General features: G+C 39.6%; 1 protein-coding gene across 1 annotated transcript; it reads right to left on the bottom strand.

Moving 5' to 3' along the window:
- Window positions 1-1485: 1485 nt before the first annotated feature.
- Window positions 1486-19467, bottom strand: KLF5 (Kruppel like factor 5). The gene is made up of 4 exons (XM_041731297.1): window positions 18866-19467; window positions 15469-16342; window positions 14411-14470; window positions 1486-3266 (listed from the first exon to the last, which is right to left on the bottom strand). Exons 1-4 carry the CDS (start codon window positions 19124-19126, stop codon window positions 3088-3090), a joined length of 1374 nt encoding a protein of 457 aa, XP_041587231.1. The 5' UTR covers window positions 19127-19467; the 3' UTR covers window positions 1486-3087.
- Window positions 19468-20375: the final 908 nt, after the last annotated feature.

Raw genomic sequence — 20375 nt, forward strand, 5'->3', positions numbered from 1 at the left:
GAGATTACTTGAATGACAGGGAAGAATGGGGAGTCAAATGATGAGAGGCAAAAAAAAAAAAAAAAAAAAAAAAAGATGAGAGGCTGAATAAACTAATGATGCTAAACTATGTAACCGCAGTTTTCACTTTAGCTCCAACATCAGGGATTTTCCCATCTATTGAACATATGTAATAGTGACATGGACCTTTTCCTTCACTTTTCTAAAAATAAACATTTTATTCAGGTTTTAGATTTATAGAATTACTACAAATACAGAATTTCCATAAACCCCACCACCTGGTTCCCCTATTAACCTCTTTCATTAGTAGGATCTATTTTGTCATAATGAGGCAATGTTGATACATTAACTAAATTCTTTATTTATTCAGATTTCCTCTTTTTCCCTAACGTCTTTTTTGTGCTCCAAATCCCAGTTAAACATTATACTTAGTCATAATATATAGGCTTCTTTTGGCTGTAACAGTTTCTCACATTTTCTTGTTTAAGAATTTGACAGTTCAGAGTATTGCTATTTTGTAGAATGTCCCTCAGTTGGGCTCTGTCTGGAATGGACTGGGGTTACAGGTTTTTAGGAGGAAGACAGCTGAAACAAAGTTCCATTCTCATCACATCAAATCAAGGGTACGTACATGACTTTATCACAGTTGATGTGGACCTTGACAACCTGGCTGAGGGTGTTGGACGGGTTTCTGCACCATAGTTACTTTCCTTCCCCTCTTGGCCATGTTACCTTCTATGCAACATACACTTAAGGAGTGAGGAGTTATGTTAACACCTCTGAGGGTAAAATATCTGCAAAAATTGCTTGGAATTCTGCAGATTGGTCTCCTCTTTCCTATTTATTCCATCATTGTAGTATGGGCTCATGGCTATTTTATACTTTGGGTTGTAACTCATCCCTACTTTATATTGTTGCTCTGACATACCTCCATCATTGTGAGATTTTAATGACTTCCTTTCTGGTGCTGTCAGATGCTGAAGGCTTATTTTGTCTATTTCCTAACCCAGTCCTCGAATCAGCCATTTTTCTATGAAGCCCCATCCTTTATATTGGAGAATGGTATTAAAAACCAAGCCCTAGGTGTGTGCTTGTCGCTATTGAATTAAAAAACTTTTGGTGATCTTTTCCTCTTCTAGAAAGGGGGGGAAATGATTAAAAGCCCAATTTGTTCTATTTACCTCTGACAATAAAACTAGTATAAGTTACCTCTACAGTTTTCAGCTAATTATCTTGAAGTTAATGTTGTATGTGTGTAGTGACCAGGAAAAGAAAAAAAAAGCATTCACAAACTGTATCTCCCTCTATACTTTTAATCATATTTTTAAAACAAGTCTCCTTTTTATGTTTTAAACTAAGTTAGCAATGTGTGAATTGTCTTCCTTATTAACTGCCCTGATAAGACAGATCCTTTTAAATAGTTTTGGGAATGGAATTTGCTGTTTTTTGCTACTGGAGGTGAAGAAGGCAGGCAAAAAACATAAATCTTTTAGGCACTTTTTATTTTCCAAAAAAAATTGTCGTTAATATATAAACATCTCATTCTCTCAAAAAATTCTACAACTATACAGCTGTTTGCTCCATTATTTGCATAGGAAATGACCACAATACAAAAATAAGAGGGGAAAAGAAGCAAAACAGCAACCAATTTATGCTTCGTATGTAGGCCTGTTTCCACGTATAAACATTTTGAAGCCTTACAAAATATTTACACCGTTTGTCATTTATTTACATGTTTTAAGAGCAACTTTTCTAACAAACAAAACTATAATTTATCAAGTTATGAAAATTTTCTAAAAAAACTTACTATATTACCACAAAATAAATAAAGATAAACAATATCTTAAAAACAAAATTAAATTTTCATTTTCAATTAAGACCCCTTTTGGCATTTTGCTTATTTATTCTGCCCTTTGGTTAACAGCATCAACATCACATTACTATCATATTGCATATATGTAGCACTTGCTTCCTTAAGCTTTCAACATGTCATTTATAATTAAAGGCAGACACTGAGTCAGTATTAACAATGCTTAACTAAACTGCACTGTAATTTAGGTAAAATTACTGTGTCTCACTGTATATTACATGCAAAATCCACATAAATTGTCATTTAGCCCACAGTACTGCACGAACAAACATCCCGGTATGCGAAAACTGCATCATAAATTCAACACTGCCACGTGAGAGCTACAAGTCTTTTTATTAAAATGATACTGTGTTTAGCTTATAGTAAGAGGTTTAAATTTTGTGTGTCCTATCTTTAAGCTCCAGTCCACAATTCATATAAAATGTCGTTCATATTTAAAATAAGCAATCCTAGTTTAATCAGTGCATGGAATCTGCTTTTTAAGTTCATTTGAATGATTATTTCTTCCTCCTAAAGAAATGAATTTGGTGAGGTTTGAAGAGGCATCTTACCACAAATTGTAACTGTAATTGTATTCATGGTTATTTTCAAACAGAATTATTTATGATTTTCCCCCAAAAGAATCTTAGAAAACTTGTAATAAACCTATAAAGCTGATTTGCATATTTACAAAATTTTGAATAGCAAATATAGGCAACTCATATAAAAACAAACAAAAAAACACATTTGTTCAATGGCTATCTGTGAATTGCCAGGTACGCTGTGTACCTCTAAGGAATTATCTAATATTGAAAAAAACTACTTGATGTCAAGTAAAATCTTGACATGCAATCCAGCTCTTCTGTGCCTGCCAACTGACTTGTTTACTAAACACTGTCACATTAAATGATGGTGCTTCGGTAAAGACACTGCAAACACACCCTGCACCCCCACCCCCCTACTCACACTGAGATGTGGCTGCCTGTCAGGAGATGAAATCTGCTTGAGTAAAGCCATATACATTACAGCAAGCATTCCAGATTCTTATAAGGACCAAACACTTTGGTATTCATACAATGTATTCCCTGTTTTCTCAAATATACAAAATATACATTTCCAGTTTTTAGTTTTCTTTTCCTTTTTTTATATATATAGTTAAGTGTGTAGTTTAAAACTTTGCCAAAGGAACCGCAGGACGGCAGGGTGAATTGCATAGGCACGGCAGGCCACAGCGGGGCTCAGTTCTGATGCCTCTTCATGTGCAGGGCCAGGTGGTCGGAGCGGGAGAAGCTGCGGTTGCACACGCCACACTGGAACGGCTTGGCCCCGGTGTGCTTTCGGTAGTGGCGGGTCAGCTCGTCCGAGCGCGCGAACCTCCAGTCACAGCCCTCCCAGGTGCACTTATACGGCTTCTCACCTGTGACAAGGGACCAAGAGGAGGTGAGGTGGCCTGCTAGCAAGACAAACATCACAGACACTGCCTGAGAAGGGAGATCTTAAAAAAAAATCATGGTCCGGGGGAAGGAGGGTTCATGAATTCCATTATGACCTAAATTTTCTCTAAGAATCTAGTGGAGAGAGTCACTGTTTCCCTGGTAGCATTCAACCTAATTACAGCAAGAAAGAAGTTTTTGGAGTTCTTCTGAAGAGCGGGAAAACATTGATTTTGGATGTGCAAGACAAATGGGTGCATTTGTACGTATTGTTCCCATACATGTACACCCATGAAATGACTAGATGAACTTGGGGGACCTGTATCTGCTGTCAAGCATAACTTCACCAACAAACCCAAATTAAAGGGATCCCGGGGTGGCGCAGCGGTTTGGCGCCTGCCTTTGGCCCAGGGCGCGATCCTGGAGACCCGGGATCGAATCCCACATCGGGCTCCCGGTGCATGGAGCCTGCTTCTCCCTCTGCCTGTGTCTCTGCCTCTCTCTCTCTCTCTCTCTCTGTGACTATCATAAATAAAAATTAAAAAAAAAAAAAAAACAAATTAAATTAGTAAAGGACCAATGGCTGTAAGACAGCCAAGGGAGAAAAAAAAAATTCTGAGCCTGCTCAAATCACCAACGCAATGAACTGAATGTACCACAACTGCGATCCTTTACTTCAAACCAAGTCCTAACTAAATGTTTCTAAACTAGCCAGACTAAACTTCACATAAACTAGTTAGCTTGTCTGAACTCAGGGCCTCCAAAATGGATTGATGAGTGGGCACTCTTCGAAAGTCACTCCAGCACACACACATTCACACCTTCCTGTTTTTCAGTCAGATTAAAGCAAAACAAAACTAGAAAATATTAAAGTTGGTGTTAAAGCTTTATGCATTTGATATTTAATAAATTCCTCAACCAGATACTGGTAACTTCACTTTACTGAAGAATCATGAAACCACCATAATAATTCTGACATTTGCTGATATATATGTGTATCTGTGCCAAGTACCTGCCAGGCACCGTCCTCCTGAGTGTTTGGGATTGACAGTCAACAAAAATGCTTGGCCTCATGGAGCTCACATGCATAATACCGGTTTTAAAAGTCTCTAATCATTCAATCTATCTATTCTACTCTCACAGCACTTTTCATTTTTGTAAATTGACATTTAGGTCACAATCCCAATGCAATTTGTATTATTCTTAATGTTATTTGAAGTTAACTAGTTGCTAATCCTTCAAATTCATTTAATATTGATAATGCAGCCTTAACTCCCAGTTTAAGAATTAACCCTATTTAACTGAGATCATATATTCCCCCCCTCTAAATAAATCCTCAAACCTGAGAATGTTTCACTGAGCATTAACTAGTAAGTTCCTTTATGTTTCATTTTGTTAGAATCTTCTACGAATTTGTTGGAGTTTTGTGAGATAAATTTGCTCATTAAAGTATTCCTGTGAGCTTACTGCTCAGTTTCATATGGATACCTTTTAAAACTCTGAATAGTCAAATTCCTGAATTCTTTCTTGTGAAAGAGAAGAGCCTCCGAGTCACTTTGAATACTCTTTACTTCGTACCACAATGAAACCCAAACAACCTTTCTGTCTGATTTAGCAGTATCATATTCAGGAAGTTGTAAGATTACTCAACTGAGTCCAAATTTTAAAAGACACTGTCCACATCAACCGAGATTTCTACAGCTTGTGGTTAATATATTTTTGCTGTCCTGATAACTCTGACTTAAAAAAAAAAAAATCCTGTAAGGACAAAGAAAAAAGGGCCAGAATAGCTCTTTGAAATCTGTACCTATTATTTCCCAGGAGATTTTTTTTCTTTCAAATTCTACGGTATGCATTCCCAAACCTCCTTTCCTCCCTCCTCTGCCTCTGAACCAAGACAGATACACTTATTTTTTAAATTTCCTTTTTGATTTACATCACTCTATTTTTAAAATGTCAATTATATAATTTTTTTCTCATTATAAAGTCTTAGAATTTAAGCCTAATACACTCCAATCTTTTAAGTAACATAATAAACCACTTTTCCCTCATTTATATTCACATATTATTTGATACCAGGAGTAAATCTAGCTCTTACTCTTGAAAACGTAAATCAAAGAGAAAAGATTAACTTTTTGCACAAGCATTTGTTTTTTGTTCCTCGTGAAAAATAAATCACAAAACATCTTGGTTAAATACTACGCTGTCAATTAATGGAAAGAGAAAGTTATTTCTGATGTCTGAAGCAAGGAAAAAAATTCCTAAAGTGCTCCAATTTTAAAAGAAATCATTCTAGCCTTTTGCATTTAATAATTAAATAGCAAGAGAACTGAATTTTCAGAGTTTATTTAAGAAACAAGGGACACTAGACTCTTTTTGTTCACTATTTTTATTGGCTATGAAGCAATAAACTGCACCAATATTTTTAAAAGTTTACTTTACTGATTGGTTGAAAAACGGTAGCCATTAAAGTTCCTAAAACATTTGGGGTTTTGCTCTCAATTTATGCACATCTATAGATTGTTCAGCCAAGAATACTACCAGTGTCTGGGACGTTAGTTATGGGGCCAAGTTTTTACTATAAAAGCAAGGACAACTATTCCCCACTTGGGGCAGTTTCTATGGGATTTGTTCAAGTGTCAACACCGCTCAAGTTAAACATCATAGAGGAAGCTGGTACCCAATTTCTGGCCAAATAGTAGATTCGGGCCTTTCTTCCTCAGCCAGAAACACTATGCACAGTACTTCTGGGAAACCAAACTGACTTCCTTTAAGTTATTTCAACAGGATAGAGCTTTCAAAAGTTTAATTGGATTTTTACAGAATCTCTTTCCAATACCACCAATTTAAAATATTTAGTTAAGCTCTTTCAACATCAACTGTATTTTTAAGTTTTCATGCTGTTAATGTGAAACTTTCCAAAAGCAGAAGAAAAAAAAAAATGACAAGTTTGAACAGCATGAAAAACAAGCTTCAACTTTATCTCCAAAAAAAGTATTTTTTTTATTCCACTTTAAAATTAACTAGGAGTATTTTGTGAGGAATCCCTAATCTTAAAAATTGTTCAAGTTATACATATTATCAGTACTGGTAAAGCCAATTAATGTATTTCATAAAAATGTTAAAAAGAGAAGCATTAACAGTAAGAGGGAGCAAGCACAAACATTCATTGAGTACAAACTCTGGAACCAGGTATTTCTGATTTTTTCACTTAATCCTCACAATAATTCCATGAGTTAGAAGTGAAAACAATGAGCTCCAGGTTAAGAATCCGGCCCTGCCACTTGTCCTTAGTGTCCTACTGAAGTTCTCCATTAGCAAACACTCATTCACTGCATACGAACAACTTAAGAACAAATATTATTCAAATGTATTTAAAGATTCTAAAGCCACTTGAGGTCAGTTATGGAATAGCTTAATGGACTCAGCAGGCCTTAAACTGCAGACAGTGGGAAGCAGAGTGTATCCCTGGGCCAGCCTTCAGTGGAGACCCATCTCTCAAGACCAGCAGGATCCAGAAAACTGTTCTGACAATCCCAAATGTCACCCAGTGATCCATTTCCCTCTACCCTAGGCTAAATGAATTTCAGGGGGTAAGCAGAACATGTTTACAATGTATTTGAAATCTTCAGCAATAGACTAAAATACTATCTTATTTTTTTCCCTCTGATAAACAGGTAAAAAAGGACTTCTGAACCTACCACAACAGAATGGGAGGTTTCTCTGCTCTGCTGAACATATTCAATAGATTCATACCAAGGCCTTTCCCTAGAATGTTCCACATAGGTTCTTCTAACAACAAAAAAATATCATAGATGGAAATATTTCTCAGAATACCTATTTTAAGTAACTTGTTAAGTTTATTACAGCAAATTTGCATATCTGATCTTCCTCCTGACAACTAAAAGACATTTCCATTGTATCTGATAGAGACTAAAAATCATCAGGATTAAAACCAGTATTTAGTAAATGAGAGTGTAACCTGCACTAAATGACCTGGAAAACACAAGTAAGTCTTAATCTTGATTTTCTCCTTTAAAAAAAAAAAAAAAAAAAAAAAAAGACTTAGTCACTGGCCTCAAAGAACTTAAAATCCATTTCTCATTCTGAGAAAAACAATGCAAACAGTTAAAGTGGAATAAATTATTTCAATAGTTGGTACTAAATCTTAATTCTTAGAACTTAAGTCCTTGAAGTTAAAACAGCTCTTATTTCAGAAGGAAAATTTTTATGTAATTTAGTAATAATTATACTTTTTTCCACTAGAGATGGAATTTAGTCTGAAACAATCTCTATATTCTAGTAAGAGGTGAAAAATAGGAATCATGGGGAAATATTAAACATCTAAAAAAAAAAGATAAGGTAGGATGATTTGGGCTCATTAATTCAAATTTTTATATATCTATGCCAGTAATTTTCCATTTAAAAAATCTTTTTATTAAAGCTCATTGTAGCACATCTCCTTCACTTGGAACAGAAGGGTAGGCAGTTCATTTCAAAGATTATTTTTTTTTATCTGCAAAATGCAACTAATATTTACTAGATATAGTATCATGTCAATAATGTACCCTCTTTCAGGAAACTGATTAATTAAAAGGATATATTAAAATTAATTTTTTTCTTTTTCTCTACAAATCAATTTGTGGTCAGTTCATATGCTTACCCCTTTCTTTGAAATCTGATTCACCTTAACACTTCCAGAAAACCTCTGAACAGTCCAGAAGAATTCATTCCACTTCTCTGAATCCCCATCAACATTTAGATTTGTTTTGAATGTTGCTGTAAAAGGTTCAAATAGATGTGTTTTGTCCCCTTCATTAGCTTTGAAAATTCCTCAAGGACAGACACTATTTTTTATTCCAGTTGCAAAGCCACACTTCTCATAATGCATCTTTGGAACAATCGCATGTTTGGCCAAGTCTGACCAATTCTGACATTTTCATTAATGAAAAGGAGGGAAGGTATAAGAAACAGGAAAGCATCTGGTGTTGTCTACCAGAATGTTTCTTTGCCCACTTGAAGCAAGGCTTTGCCTGGTTCTATTCCACCTAGAATGAGACTAATCTCACTAAATGTATGATTAAGTAGGAATCATGCTTTTAGGACATATTCAGAATCCATTTAGCATGGAATCCACTTATTATCCATCATATAAAGTTGTATAAGGCTAAATAAACTCTACATAAACAAGTTTTCCTTTACAGAATTGGGAGTAGATTTGATGAAAACCAAGGAGTTCTTAAGCTCCTACTGCTAGCCTAAAACAGCAAAGGGACCTCTGCGGCCAAGGAACAGTGAGCTGACAAATCCAAAGGGGTTACATGTGCAGTCTCCTCCCTGAGGGAATCTGTAGTGTCCTAAGTTTCTGCCATTTCTCCTAAGGGTTCCCGACAAAAATCATGGAAAAATCCTCGCTCATTAATAGTGTTAATAAAATGCCAATTCTTGAGGCTGACAAAAAGACAACACTCAGATTTGCCTTCTTGGAATAAGAACCCAAACTGAACTTTTTAAAAAACTGGTCAATGAAAGATTTTGCCTCTTCATTTTTAACCAAAACAGAAAAATTCTGTATTTCTAGCACTGAATGAGTATTAGATATTCTTTCCTCTAATTTGCACTTACTGTGGTTACCTCGACAAAGATTTCTCCCAGCTCTTAAAAGGTTTATATTTATAAAGTAGTAAAAAAGAAACATTCTTCTGCCTAGGTATTTTTTACTGAAAGTTACCTAAGATGCACTTCTAAAACAGTAACTCCCCCTAATCAGAGTTAAAGATCCTTGAATATAAATAATACAGGCTGACACAATAGGAATGCTGCTACACAGATACTTTTACTAAAGTAGGGCATTACTTTGTTTCTAATCTTCCACCAGAAAAAATGTAGGTCATCAAGTAAACAGCTACTACATTCTATAGAACTAAAAATATCTGCCCAAGTAAAAAATCTTGGGTGATTAAGTCATTGTATTAAAAAATGTATACATTCTCTCTACCTTCACAGCTGATTATTTTTATCTCAGCTTCAACAATCCCATTTAATCTGCTTATGAACTACCTTCTCCCACTAGTTTAGAAGGACAAAAGGGAAGAAAAAGATTCTCTTTGGATTCTCCACAAGATCAGTCCAAAAGTTTGCTTAATCAAATTATACTTCTTAACCTTTGATAAGCTTTATCATCTCAAAACAATGTTTAATCAATTTCCTATGTAAATGTTTTTCAGATGAAAGAACAAGTCCTAGAAGCAAAGTTTAATTTTCCCAGTGAGTCATTAAAAAGAAATTGTTTTTAAGCTTTCACGCTCGTAAATATCTTTCCAGGGGTCTGAACTAGCAAGTCTCTTAAGTTACTACTTTTCTTACATAAGCTTGAAATGGTTCAGTATAGAAAATAAATTTCAAAGCTGCAAATAAAAATAAATTAAGAATTTTAACTAGTAACATCTGACATCACAAGCTAACTGTGATACTTTTTTCTGCATATCTTCAAATACAGACTCAAAAAAATCCACTGGATACTAAGTAATTTCATCCTGTACAATTTTCCCACCTCTACCAACAAGAAGGATTACCAGGGCACACATCCATGTACTGATCTCTAGATCCAAACTTAGGATCTCCATTAAGGCCATCTACGTACCTACCTACTTATCTGCAGAGGGAGGGAAAGAGACTTATGCTGATTTTAGCTCTAAATAACTTTTCAAGGAAGTGAAATTGTTCATATATATGTGGAAAGCCTTTTGGCTTTAAAGCCTTTAAAGCCTTTTGGTCCCTTCCACAATTCCACAAAAAAAAAAAAAAAAAGGAGTAACTTGTGTTCCAATCATTTTGAAAGTTTTAGTGGCAAAGTACCATGAATGAAAATGTAGTGTCAACATTGTTAATATTTTTAGATGCAAATCTATACCTAATACATTAAATGGATAATAAGTATAGAACAAAGAACTAGATAGAAAATTATACCTAGTTTTCTATTCAGCTTAGTACCCAAACTGAAACTAAAATCACCTTGAGCAGATTACACATTTTAAAGTATATGTAGTAAACATCTTAATATAAGTATCATTATGAAATAACGTGTTCTACATAAGCAAGTAAGACAGATTATGGGAACCTATCCCCTTAAAACCAGGCTTGGGCTAAAAATCTTTCTAAAACTTTACTGTGGAATTCTTTCTTAATTAAACAAAGCACCCCAAACAGCTCATTGCAAAATGCAGTGCTAATAGTATAGTGCTTCCCTGAATCCATTTTGTGTTCCTCTGTTATTGTAGGTTTCCATTTTCTTGTGTGGGGGTGTTTCCAATTGTCCTTTCCTTATCAATCCTTGGCAAGTCACTCTGCGATTCAGAACCATGTAATGGTCTGTGCATACAGTCTCGGTCTAAGGGATCCTTGAGCCAAGTGTGTGTGCTGCTTGGAGACTTTCTCTCTACAGTTGTTCATTTTCTGCCTTGTTCCAGATAGCTGAGACTGATAAATGATCTAAAAATGTTTCCATACTCTAATTTCCCAACCACTTTTGCATATTCTTTAAGGGGTAAGTACATACCCACACATTTGACTAAAATCACTAAGAATTTAAACACCTGTATTGAGTTCACTAGTTTTCAAACTTTTTTTGGAAAGCAAGTACTTTTTTACTAAACCATAAATATCATTTTCAAAGAAATTTCCAAACTCAATGTAAAAGTCCTATTTCATAAGCACACCAAGAAATCAGTAGCAGTGATAAAAAAAAATTTTCAATTTCTTGCAAAATTTTCTTTGTATATACAGCCTTAATTTTTTTTTCCTATTGCATTTTACCTTTTTTGGTCTCAAGCTCGTGCTTAGAATTACTTTAAATCTTCATTATGAAGTTAAAGTGTATGAGTAGAAACAACTATCCTGCTGATTACAGATTATTCTACTTTATCAGTTTAAAAATTGTGTGGATTTATAAGGGCAAAATAGTTATGTGAATCTTTTCCTTAAAAGGTGCTCACAGCAGCAACTTTTAAATGATGTCAATGGGTACCGCCCATATATACATCAAAAGACATACACAAATTTCAGTAGAATGTTTGCATTACATGCTTTTAAAAGTTTGATATACCAGCCAATACTGTTGCCTAGAATTAGCCATAATTATATTTGACCAGAGGCATGATGTATACACACACATTACGAATAACAAACACCCACACGCCAATATAAGGGGTTACCTCTACAGACCTTTAAGTATGTTACTGTTATATATACACACAGACATGTCTGTAAGTGAAACAGATTTGCTAAAACACAGGAAACGTACATTTCAGGTATTTTGTTTGACCATACAAAGACAGAACTTGGTACAACTTGTATATTCCTTATGAATAAAGAAATCAAAGTGTATGAACTTAGAAAAATGCTAAAGGACTTCTGGTTCAAGAAACTGATATCTTGTACTTTCATTCTAAATTTTTTGAAAAAGGTCTTGTTTTGGAAAGACTGTTTCCTTATGTTCAATTTGCAAGTCAAGAAGCACTTACTATCTAAAAATCCAGAATAAGCAATTAAATAGAACTCAGATGTAGTTTGTTTTAATTGCTTAAATCATTTTTAAAACATAAGGTAACTTGACATTTTAAAGCAATTACAATTATATTCCAAGGAAATGCTAGGGTGGCTTTTCAGGTTCTGCCTGCAAAATGGCAATCACTTAAAAAGTAATTTTTGTATCAAATACCAGATCTCTCCCATACAGACTGTTTTAAAAAATCTCCTAACAAATTGTCCAGGGCAGGGGCAGGAAGGGAGACACAGTAGGGGACCTATATACAAAGCAAAACAAAACAGCTATTAAGTAAGTTATTTAGAAATACCTAGGCCTAAAAGGGAAAAAGGAAAAAAAAAAAAGGAGAATTTTCTGGCTTCAGATACATTCACTAAAAAACAAGCAGCAGGGGAGGGATGCAACGAGAGAGCACAGGTAATTTTAAAAGACATTGTCTAGAAACTAGAAATGAGGAGAAAACAACCTCAATGCTCTATGATTACCCAAGAACGGGTTTAGCCAGATGAACAAGTCTGCTACAAACCCTCCCCAAGGCATTTGAGAGACTATCAAACAAAACTTTATTAAGCTGGATTACATAGTCTCATTCATTAGTCGTCAATGGCCATGCGCTTATGATCAGGTGAAAAAGTTGATGCCTAGGACCCAAACTAGGCCTGGGTTCTCTTTTTAGTTTGATTTTATTAGTATGAGCACTGTTAAAAACAGCCTGCTATTAAATTTCTTTGCCAGCAGGTCAAATTCCAGAATCCCAGCTATAAGCATTCAGAGCACTAAACCCTGACAGGGGTTGTAAGGCCATTCAGATATGCTCTGACTACATCCCTGCAATAAGCAGTTGATTACAGTGTGATATGCAATTGCACTCTTTTTATTAGGAGACTTTAACCTCATAAAAAACATGTTCCCTCCTTCCTTTCCTATCTCCCATTTCAAGGACTTTCAAAGAAGAAAAAAACTAGTTAAAATGCTTCAATTTTATTTCCATTCCCATTAGTCAAAATTCAGGTAAAAGCCCAATTTCAATGTTTCTTTCTCTAATAGAATATTAATTCTATAACTGTCTATTTTAGTATTTCTATATGGAATATTTTCTTGGCCATCATGTGCATTTTGAAAACTTTAGACTGAGTTTATTATATACTTAATGGTTGTTTAACTATAAATATAATTCTTACTTTGAGCTGCTTATGTAGGATCTTGCGTTTCATATAATCACTTTGTCTATATCTAAAAACTTCAGGCCAAAACCATCCATTCATTTTAATACATGAGCTGTCTTTTCTTTAAAAGCAATTTCTCAGAAAGTCCTGGAATCTACCACTGTCACCAGCACTATTTAGATTTTAATAAGTAGTGTTTATCACTGAGATATCAAGTAATACTTCCTTACATGCATACAAAATGTCTGCAGCCATATTCCTCCTAGTGTTCTATCTCAGCACTGACCTTTGTTCAAAGGCTTTTACTTTTTAATGCAGCAGTTAGAGATAACTACTTCATTTATCAAAACTCAATTTCCATAGTAACATCTAGCCTGGGGAGATTCAAGTCCTCACACTAATCCAACAACCCATTCAAAGGAACTGTTGAATACTTTGGTTTCCATAGCAATGATGGAATAAAACATTTTGCTAGGTCATTGCTTTTATTAGCAAACTTATTCTTTGAACTTTAGGTAAGGCTGAATTTACTGAGAGAAAAAAACACAATCATTTTGTGTAAGTTCTTTCCTTTAGGGCTGGTCTTTTAAGAAAATCCCAAATAGTAACCATCTATATATTTTGAAAATATTTTGGGTATTTGGGAGCTTTTTAAGCATGCCATGTGGTTTTGTCCTAAAATGGTTTCAAATATATATTTTTAAAATTAAAAGGCATTTAAAAGTGAACGTACAGACGTGACAAAATAAACATTTATAAAATTAAAGTGACTCTACCTAAAAGCACATTCTAAACAAAGATGAAATGTAAACTAGAATGAAGATAATCTCAAATACGTCAAAATCTGGACTGGCGCAGGGTATAGAGTAACTTTTAAACCACAACCCCATCTTTGCCTGATTTAATACTCTGCAATTTCGTCCCTACCTTTCATCAGCCACATAAAACATGCTAAACAGAGATGTTAGGTTAAAGGTAAAATTAAAGATAATGTATTAAGCAGTCATGCTTTACATGCTAAATGGAAAAGTTTTAGCATTTAATATACCTTACAGCAGCCAAGGGATTTGTTATGGAAGGAAAAAAATGAGTTACATTTTTATATTCCTTCAAGATAGGAATTGCAGTGCCATTAAAGTTTTAAAATCCATTAGTAAACATTGTTGTTTACGTTTTTGGGTAATTCATTCTATGTGAGGTGACAGGGCAAGGCCTTGGTAAGGGAACATCAGCCTTCCTGGAACCAGACTTTTTCGTTGAACTGCATTTTGAGCCAAGCCAGTGCTGAAAAGGTAGGCCATTAAAAAATAAAGGTTGACAGAAGAAAGAAGAGATCAAACACGTGTTGGCTTTTAAAAGGATGAATACCACTTACACTATTTACACAACTCACAGAATTAACAAGAAAATTACATACCAGTATGAGTCCTCAGGTGAGCTTTTAAATGAGAAGACTTTGTATAAACTTTTGTGCAGCCTGAAATAATGGAGAGGAAGAACAGCTTGTCATTTTGGAGATCCTTTTGAAATCTTTACATTTGATGATTCAGTGTTTAAAATCTGGCTCTAAAGAAGAAATCTCTCATGCTACTGAGATATTTATTTGAAGCGTCAGTTTTAAAGACTGCTCCCCTGTTACCTTATTAAAGGTATAAAGTGATTTACTTTATGTAGCACTTTAGCAGAAAAAGCAGATAAACAAGGTACAAATGGAAAATGTATGTTTATATTCCAGTAGGTGCTTTATACTAGTAACATACACTTCAGTGATTTAAAAACTTTTAATGGCTCTCGAGCTGACAGTGTTAAACCATTATCCAAGATGACTGCAATTTTCTGTGCTACTACATTTGTTTTTTCATTTAGTATATCACGCTGTATCAATTACACCCTGTATTAATCATAAACTAGCTTATGCCAGCAACTTGTAGACTAAGTCATCACCATCGTCAATTTAGATTTTGAGCCACATCTCACTGAAGAATGAACATATGTTCATACGCCATCACAACTATCCTTAAATCTATTCTGTACACAGTCTTGTAACCCACCATCATGAAAGCAGCCTACTCAATCCCCATTTCATTACCACACCTTATTTTCCCTACCTTACCTTATCTCTTTTCAGGGCACTCAATTTAGAATTAAGACGGCAATTTAGGTGTTTAAATAACTCTGACATAACTCAAAATTTGAATTTATATGCTACGTTAAAAATAAAGAAGTCCAAGGTAACTTTTTTCCAGTATATTCTAGCCATTTTTTTTAATACATACAACTGTAATAGACAAACACAAAGTTATATCCCAGGGTACAGTACAGAGACTGAGATATGAAAAGGACAAAGTGGGTGATTTTTTTCATTGTCAAGTACCACTTTCCTATGCAAACTGAAAACCTGGCTTAAAAAGGCATGTGCACACACACAGACACTAAATACAGGTACTGATGCTTTAACCGGGTTATATCACGTACCAGGGTAATCGCAGTAGTGGATGCGTCGTTTCTCCAAATCGGGGTTACTCCTTCTATTGTATCTGACAGGCTGGATGCTTTGTGAGTTAACTGGCAGGGTGGCAGGTAAATTTGGATTGTGAATTGCCAGTTTAGAAGCAATTGTAGCAGCATAGGATGGAGGTGGGGTCAAATTCTGGAGCATCTCTGCTTGTCTATCTGGACTTCCCGGCTCTGAGCTTGGTGGTGACGGGGGAAAGTAAGTGGCCTGCTGTGGAAGAAACTGACTTGGCATTGTGTATGTGCAAGGGGGCATGCCCTGGAACTGTTTCATTGCAGTCTGCGGAACAGCAGAGGTGTGTGTGTTAAGGCCCGCCATGGCAGCGGACATAGAGACATTAAGAGTGTCCATCACTGCTGTCTGGTTTGTAGAACTGGGCATATCTAGATCCGGTGTGTTCAGCAGCTGGTACAGGTGGCCCTGCTGGGGAGGGACAGAAAGATGAAGATCTGGTGTAGGAAGTTCTTGTTTGATGAAAATATTGTTCACCTCTGGAGCTGCGGTCTGGTGTGAGCTGAATATACTGGTGAACTCAGGGAGGGCCTGGGTCGGGGCCGGAGGAGGGGCTGTCGTTTCACTCTGGTGGCTGAAAATGGTAACAGGTTCTGTCTTGATGTGTGTTACGCACGGTCTCTGGGATTTGTAGAGGCCAGTTCTCAGGTGAGTGATGTCAGGGAGGAAGACGTTCATGTTGATACTGTAAGGTAACCCTTCACTGTCAGTGAAGAACTGGTCTACGACTGAGGCACTGTCTCGTCTATACTTTTTATGCTCTGGAATCATTGAAACTGGAGGAAGCTGAGGTGTCAGATACTTCTCCATTTCACATCTTGTCTAAAAAAGAAGAGATACAAACATGCATAATCCACCCAGTTCATCAGCTGAGTAAAGACAAACTTACTAAAAATTCCCCCAGCGATACCTGTGAGAAGTACTAGGGCGAGCTCCTTTCAAGCGTCGCTTATAAAGGTATCAGGTTTATTTGTCAATTGTGTAATAACTGGTTTACCAAAAGCCTTATGAAACTCTCTATAACGTGTATTTGGTAAAATCGCTCCCACAATCAGCCCCGGACAAACAGTGAAACAGGCAAATCAAGAAAAAGAAAAAAAAGCTGCAGCAGCAGAAAGAAAGGATTAGAATTCCTTTCTAATCGATAACAAAGTGTATTTTTTTATAACTCACATACAAAAGCAGGATTCCCTACCCCATTACAGTTGAGTTTTCAACTTAAATACAGTATCGTATACTACTGCCGACCCACCTCAATCCTGCTCATGCCATATTTATATTAATACAGGTATGTTTAAACAAACAAAACCTAAGCGAAACAATCTTAAAAATAAAACCGCAAAGTTCTGTTTTGGGGTTTCTTTTTGTTTGTTTGCCTAGGTAGATTCTGTTGAAGTACCTAATACAACATATTCCTTGGCTATTTCAGTGCCTTTTCTCACGTACAGGTCCCTGGAAACTTACAATACAACCTCTTGAGCAAAACAGTATCCACTCACAGAACAGAACAACTTCACTTTCAACATTTGATCTAAATGTTGATTTTAATCAGCAGATTCTGTAATTGGTTAATATGATAATGAAATGTTCCTATTCATATCCCTATCTAAAACAGATCTTTAATTACCTAGGGGAAAATCACTCCCTTGGTAGAGTGGTGCTAAGGAGTCCGTGGGTGGGGAGAGGCTGCTGTATCCCTAGCACAGTCATCAGCAAAACATTTACCATGTCCTTCTCAGTGGCCCAATGCTACATTCCCCCTTACTCTGTAAAAAAAAAAAAAAAAAAAAAAGGCTCAATCATCCCTTAGCCTCTTGGTGTCTCTTAACCAGAAAAGTGACCAACCTGAAATAACCAAATCGTTCTCAAGTGGGGACTTTTTTTTTTTTAACACAACGATCCAGAGCTTGTAACTAGTCACCCTCTTTTTCCTTTTTTTCTTTTTTTTACAAACTGTCTTCTATGCTAGTACATAAACTAGTACATAAACTTAATATTTTTTTAATTTTTTTAACGTCGAAAAGTAAATTTCCAGAGCAAAGCAGAGCCCACCCCACCCCCATGAAATGGCTCATGCAACTATTAACCGCGGTGGCATCCTAACTGGTGAATAATACACTTTTTTTTTTTTTTTTGCTATCACTTCATTTCAAAAGCGTTTCGTATGGGACCTCGGATCCTTCGCTGTGGATGTCAAGGCAGAGCTGCCCAGATAGACACGATTTAAAAATAAAAACTAACGCCCCTGCCCTCCCGGGCACCCCGGGCCTCGCAGACCCCGCGGCGGCGGCGGCGGCGGGGCAGGGGCAGGGGCAGGGGCAGGGGCCGGGCGGCCCAGGACGCGGGGCCGTACCCGGGGGCTGGGAATCGAAGCGTCTCGAAATAAACCCAAGCAAAACCCTTCCGTGCGCCTCGCTCCCGCGGTGGTTAGTGGTTTCTGCTTTTAGCTCTTCCAGCTGTTTGCATGTGGGTATGTTTCCAATTTTTTTTTTTTTTTCCTTGGGACAGGCTAAAAGTCCCGGGAAGTTTTTTTTTCTTTTTTTTTTTTTTTTTCCAGGGCTATATGACTCCCTGCGTGGGCGAGAGAAACAGGCGGTTGCTCTAATTCGGCTGCCGGGCAAGTGTAAAGAGCCAACTGCCGGCTTTCAACGCGGCTCCGGGAGGAAATTTACGCGCACATGAAGAAAACAACACCCCGGTCCTTCCCCTGGGTCTTGGCTTTTTAAGGAAAAACACACACGCGCGGACACGCACACGCGCGCACACGCCGCTCCGGGACAGCCTCGGCTTCCCCAGCCCGAGCCCCACGGCAGCCCCCGAGAGCGCGTCTACAGCGGCCCGAGCCACGAGGGAGAAAGCGGCCCCCGCGGGCCCGTCTGCGTTTCCACCTGACCCGAGACTACGCGGGGGACCCTCCGGGGGTGGGGGTGGGGGTGGGGCCGGGGCCGGGGCCGGGGCCGGGGGCGCACACGGGCAGAGCCGGAGTTTCAAGGGAGGCTGGACTGAGGCGCGAGGGGAGACGCTCCTGCGCGTGGGAGCACCCGCTCGGCTCCAACCTCCCCCCGGACGGGCCCTCGGGGCGGCTCCGGCCGGGACGCCCCCCTCCCGGTCCCCCCACTTTCTCGCGGCTGCCTGCGAGCGCCCAGGCCAGCAGGGCAGGGCGCGGAGGGGAGAGGGGAGGGCAGGGGAGGGGCCGCCCCCCGCCCCCCGCCCGCCGCCCCCCAGCGCCCCGACGCACGCCCCAGCCTGGAGCGGCCCCTGTCGCCCGCGCGTCGCAGCGGCGGGACACGCCCGAGCTCCGGGAGGGGGGCGGAGGGAGGGAGGGAGGGGAGCGCCTCTTCCTACCTGGACCAGCTCCTCCGGGGGCAGCCGCGGGCCCGCGGCGGGCGGCGGCGCCGGCTGCGGCGGCTGCGGGGGCGCGGGCTGCGCCTGCGGGTGGTGGTGCGGGTGCTTCAGCTCCTCGCCGGGGAAGAGCGCCGCGTCGCGGGCCGGGTTCGCGGCGCCCAGCACGGGCTTGAGCTGCGCGAACACGGGCTCGTCCTGCGGGGCCGGCGGCTGGGGCACGGGTCCCAGGCGGGCGCTCATCGTCAGCACCCGCGTGGCCATTGGCACTCGCGGCGGGGGGCGGGGGCCGGCGGCTCCGGGCGCGGGTCGGGCGCGCTTCCCACCTCGCCCACGCTGACTCGGGCCGGCGAGCTCGGCGCGGGGCCGCGGGCGGAGAAGGGGGCGCTCCGGGCGGGCGGGCGGACCCCCTCGGCCAACAGCCGGCGCGGTCCTCGAAGGCGCGCACGACAAGCAAAACTCTTCCGCTCCGCCACGCGTAAACGCCAACGTCCCCGCGGCGGCCACTTTCTCCCGCCCCGCCCCGCCGCGCTCCCTCGCTCGCCGGAGCCCGCTCCCGCCACCGCCGGTCTCCGCGAGCGAGCTGCGAGCGCGCGTACCTGCCCCGCGACTACTGACACTTGACGCCCGCCTCTATTTTACCCAACTCCGGGTGGGCGGGGCCCGCCGGCCTGACTGGCAGCGCCGCGGCGAATCCCGGCGCCCCGAGGCCGGCCGGGCCGGAGGGCACAGCCTATGCGGAGGGAGAGGCTCACGCGGGCCCCGCCCCCGCCGGGCTGACCCGCCCCCTCGGGCCACGAGCTTTCGCGCGCAGGGCGGCCGCGCAGTTTGTACACAACTTCTCTGACAGATTGGGCGGACGGAGCCGGGGGCGGAGGAAAGGAGAGGAGCGGGTGGAATCTGGGAAGAGACGGAGTCGGGGTGGAGACGTGGAGGGAGATCTCTCCCAACTGTTCTCCGCCAGGGTCAGGGAGGAAAAAAAAGACTTTTGCACGTCTTAGGTGTTGTGCAAGGGACCTGAAACCCAAAAGCTGAGAAGCCCAGCGGGCCGCGAGGTGGGGGCGCCAAGGGTTTTAGGGGCTCCTCGCAGGAGCGTGTATTTTTAAATGTACAAAATGTACTTTGCTTTAGCGGAAAACGAGGGGCGGTGTGATAAACAAATTTAAAAACAGCTCTTGTGTCTGTGTATCTTTAGCAGTGAACATGTCCATCTAGCAAAGCAAATCTGGAAGGTCCCTGAATAAAAGGTTTAATGGCCAATAGATTTTTTTTTTTTTTTTGAGTCCTTGCATAAGAGCTTGTTTTCCCCTACAGTATGTAAATGGCTGGAAAGAAGTTTTCACACCCAATTTCTACCTCGTATCTGTATGGGGAGGAGGAGGATGGGGATATGGGGATATGGATTTTGAAGTTTTTAATATTTACAACTTTTGATTCTAGCCGAAGCCTGGAATCTAATTTAAGCCCTAACGACTGACTAGTTCCAATGTATTTAAATAGAGATTACATCTTT

The sequence above is a fragment of the Vulpes lagopus genome, chromosome 16 (genome assembly GCF_018345385.1).
Source record: "Vulpes lagopus strain Blue_001 chromosome 16, ASM1834538v1, whole genome shotgun sequence".
NCBI lineage: Eukaryota > Metazoa > Chordata > Mammalia > Carnivora > Canidae > Vulpes > Vulpes lagopus.

Excerpts from the sequence above, each read along its gene's own strand:
- KLF5 (XM_041731297.1), bottom strand. The coding sequence starts at position 19,126 with ATGGCCACGCGGGTGCTGACGATGAGCGCCCGCCTGGGACCCGTGCCC. Across the intron at positions 16,343-18,865 it reads CCCCGGAGGAGCTGGTCCAG|ACAAGATGTGAAATGGAGAA; the intron begins GTAGGAAGAGGC and ends CTTCTTTTTTAG. Across the intron at positions 3,267-14,410 it reads TCACCTGAGGACTCATACTG|GTGAGAAGCCGTATAAGTGC; the intron begins GTATGTAATTTT and ends CCCTTGTCACAG.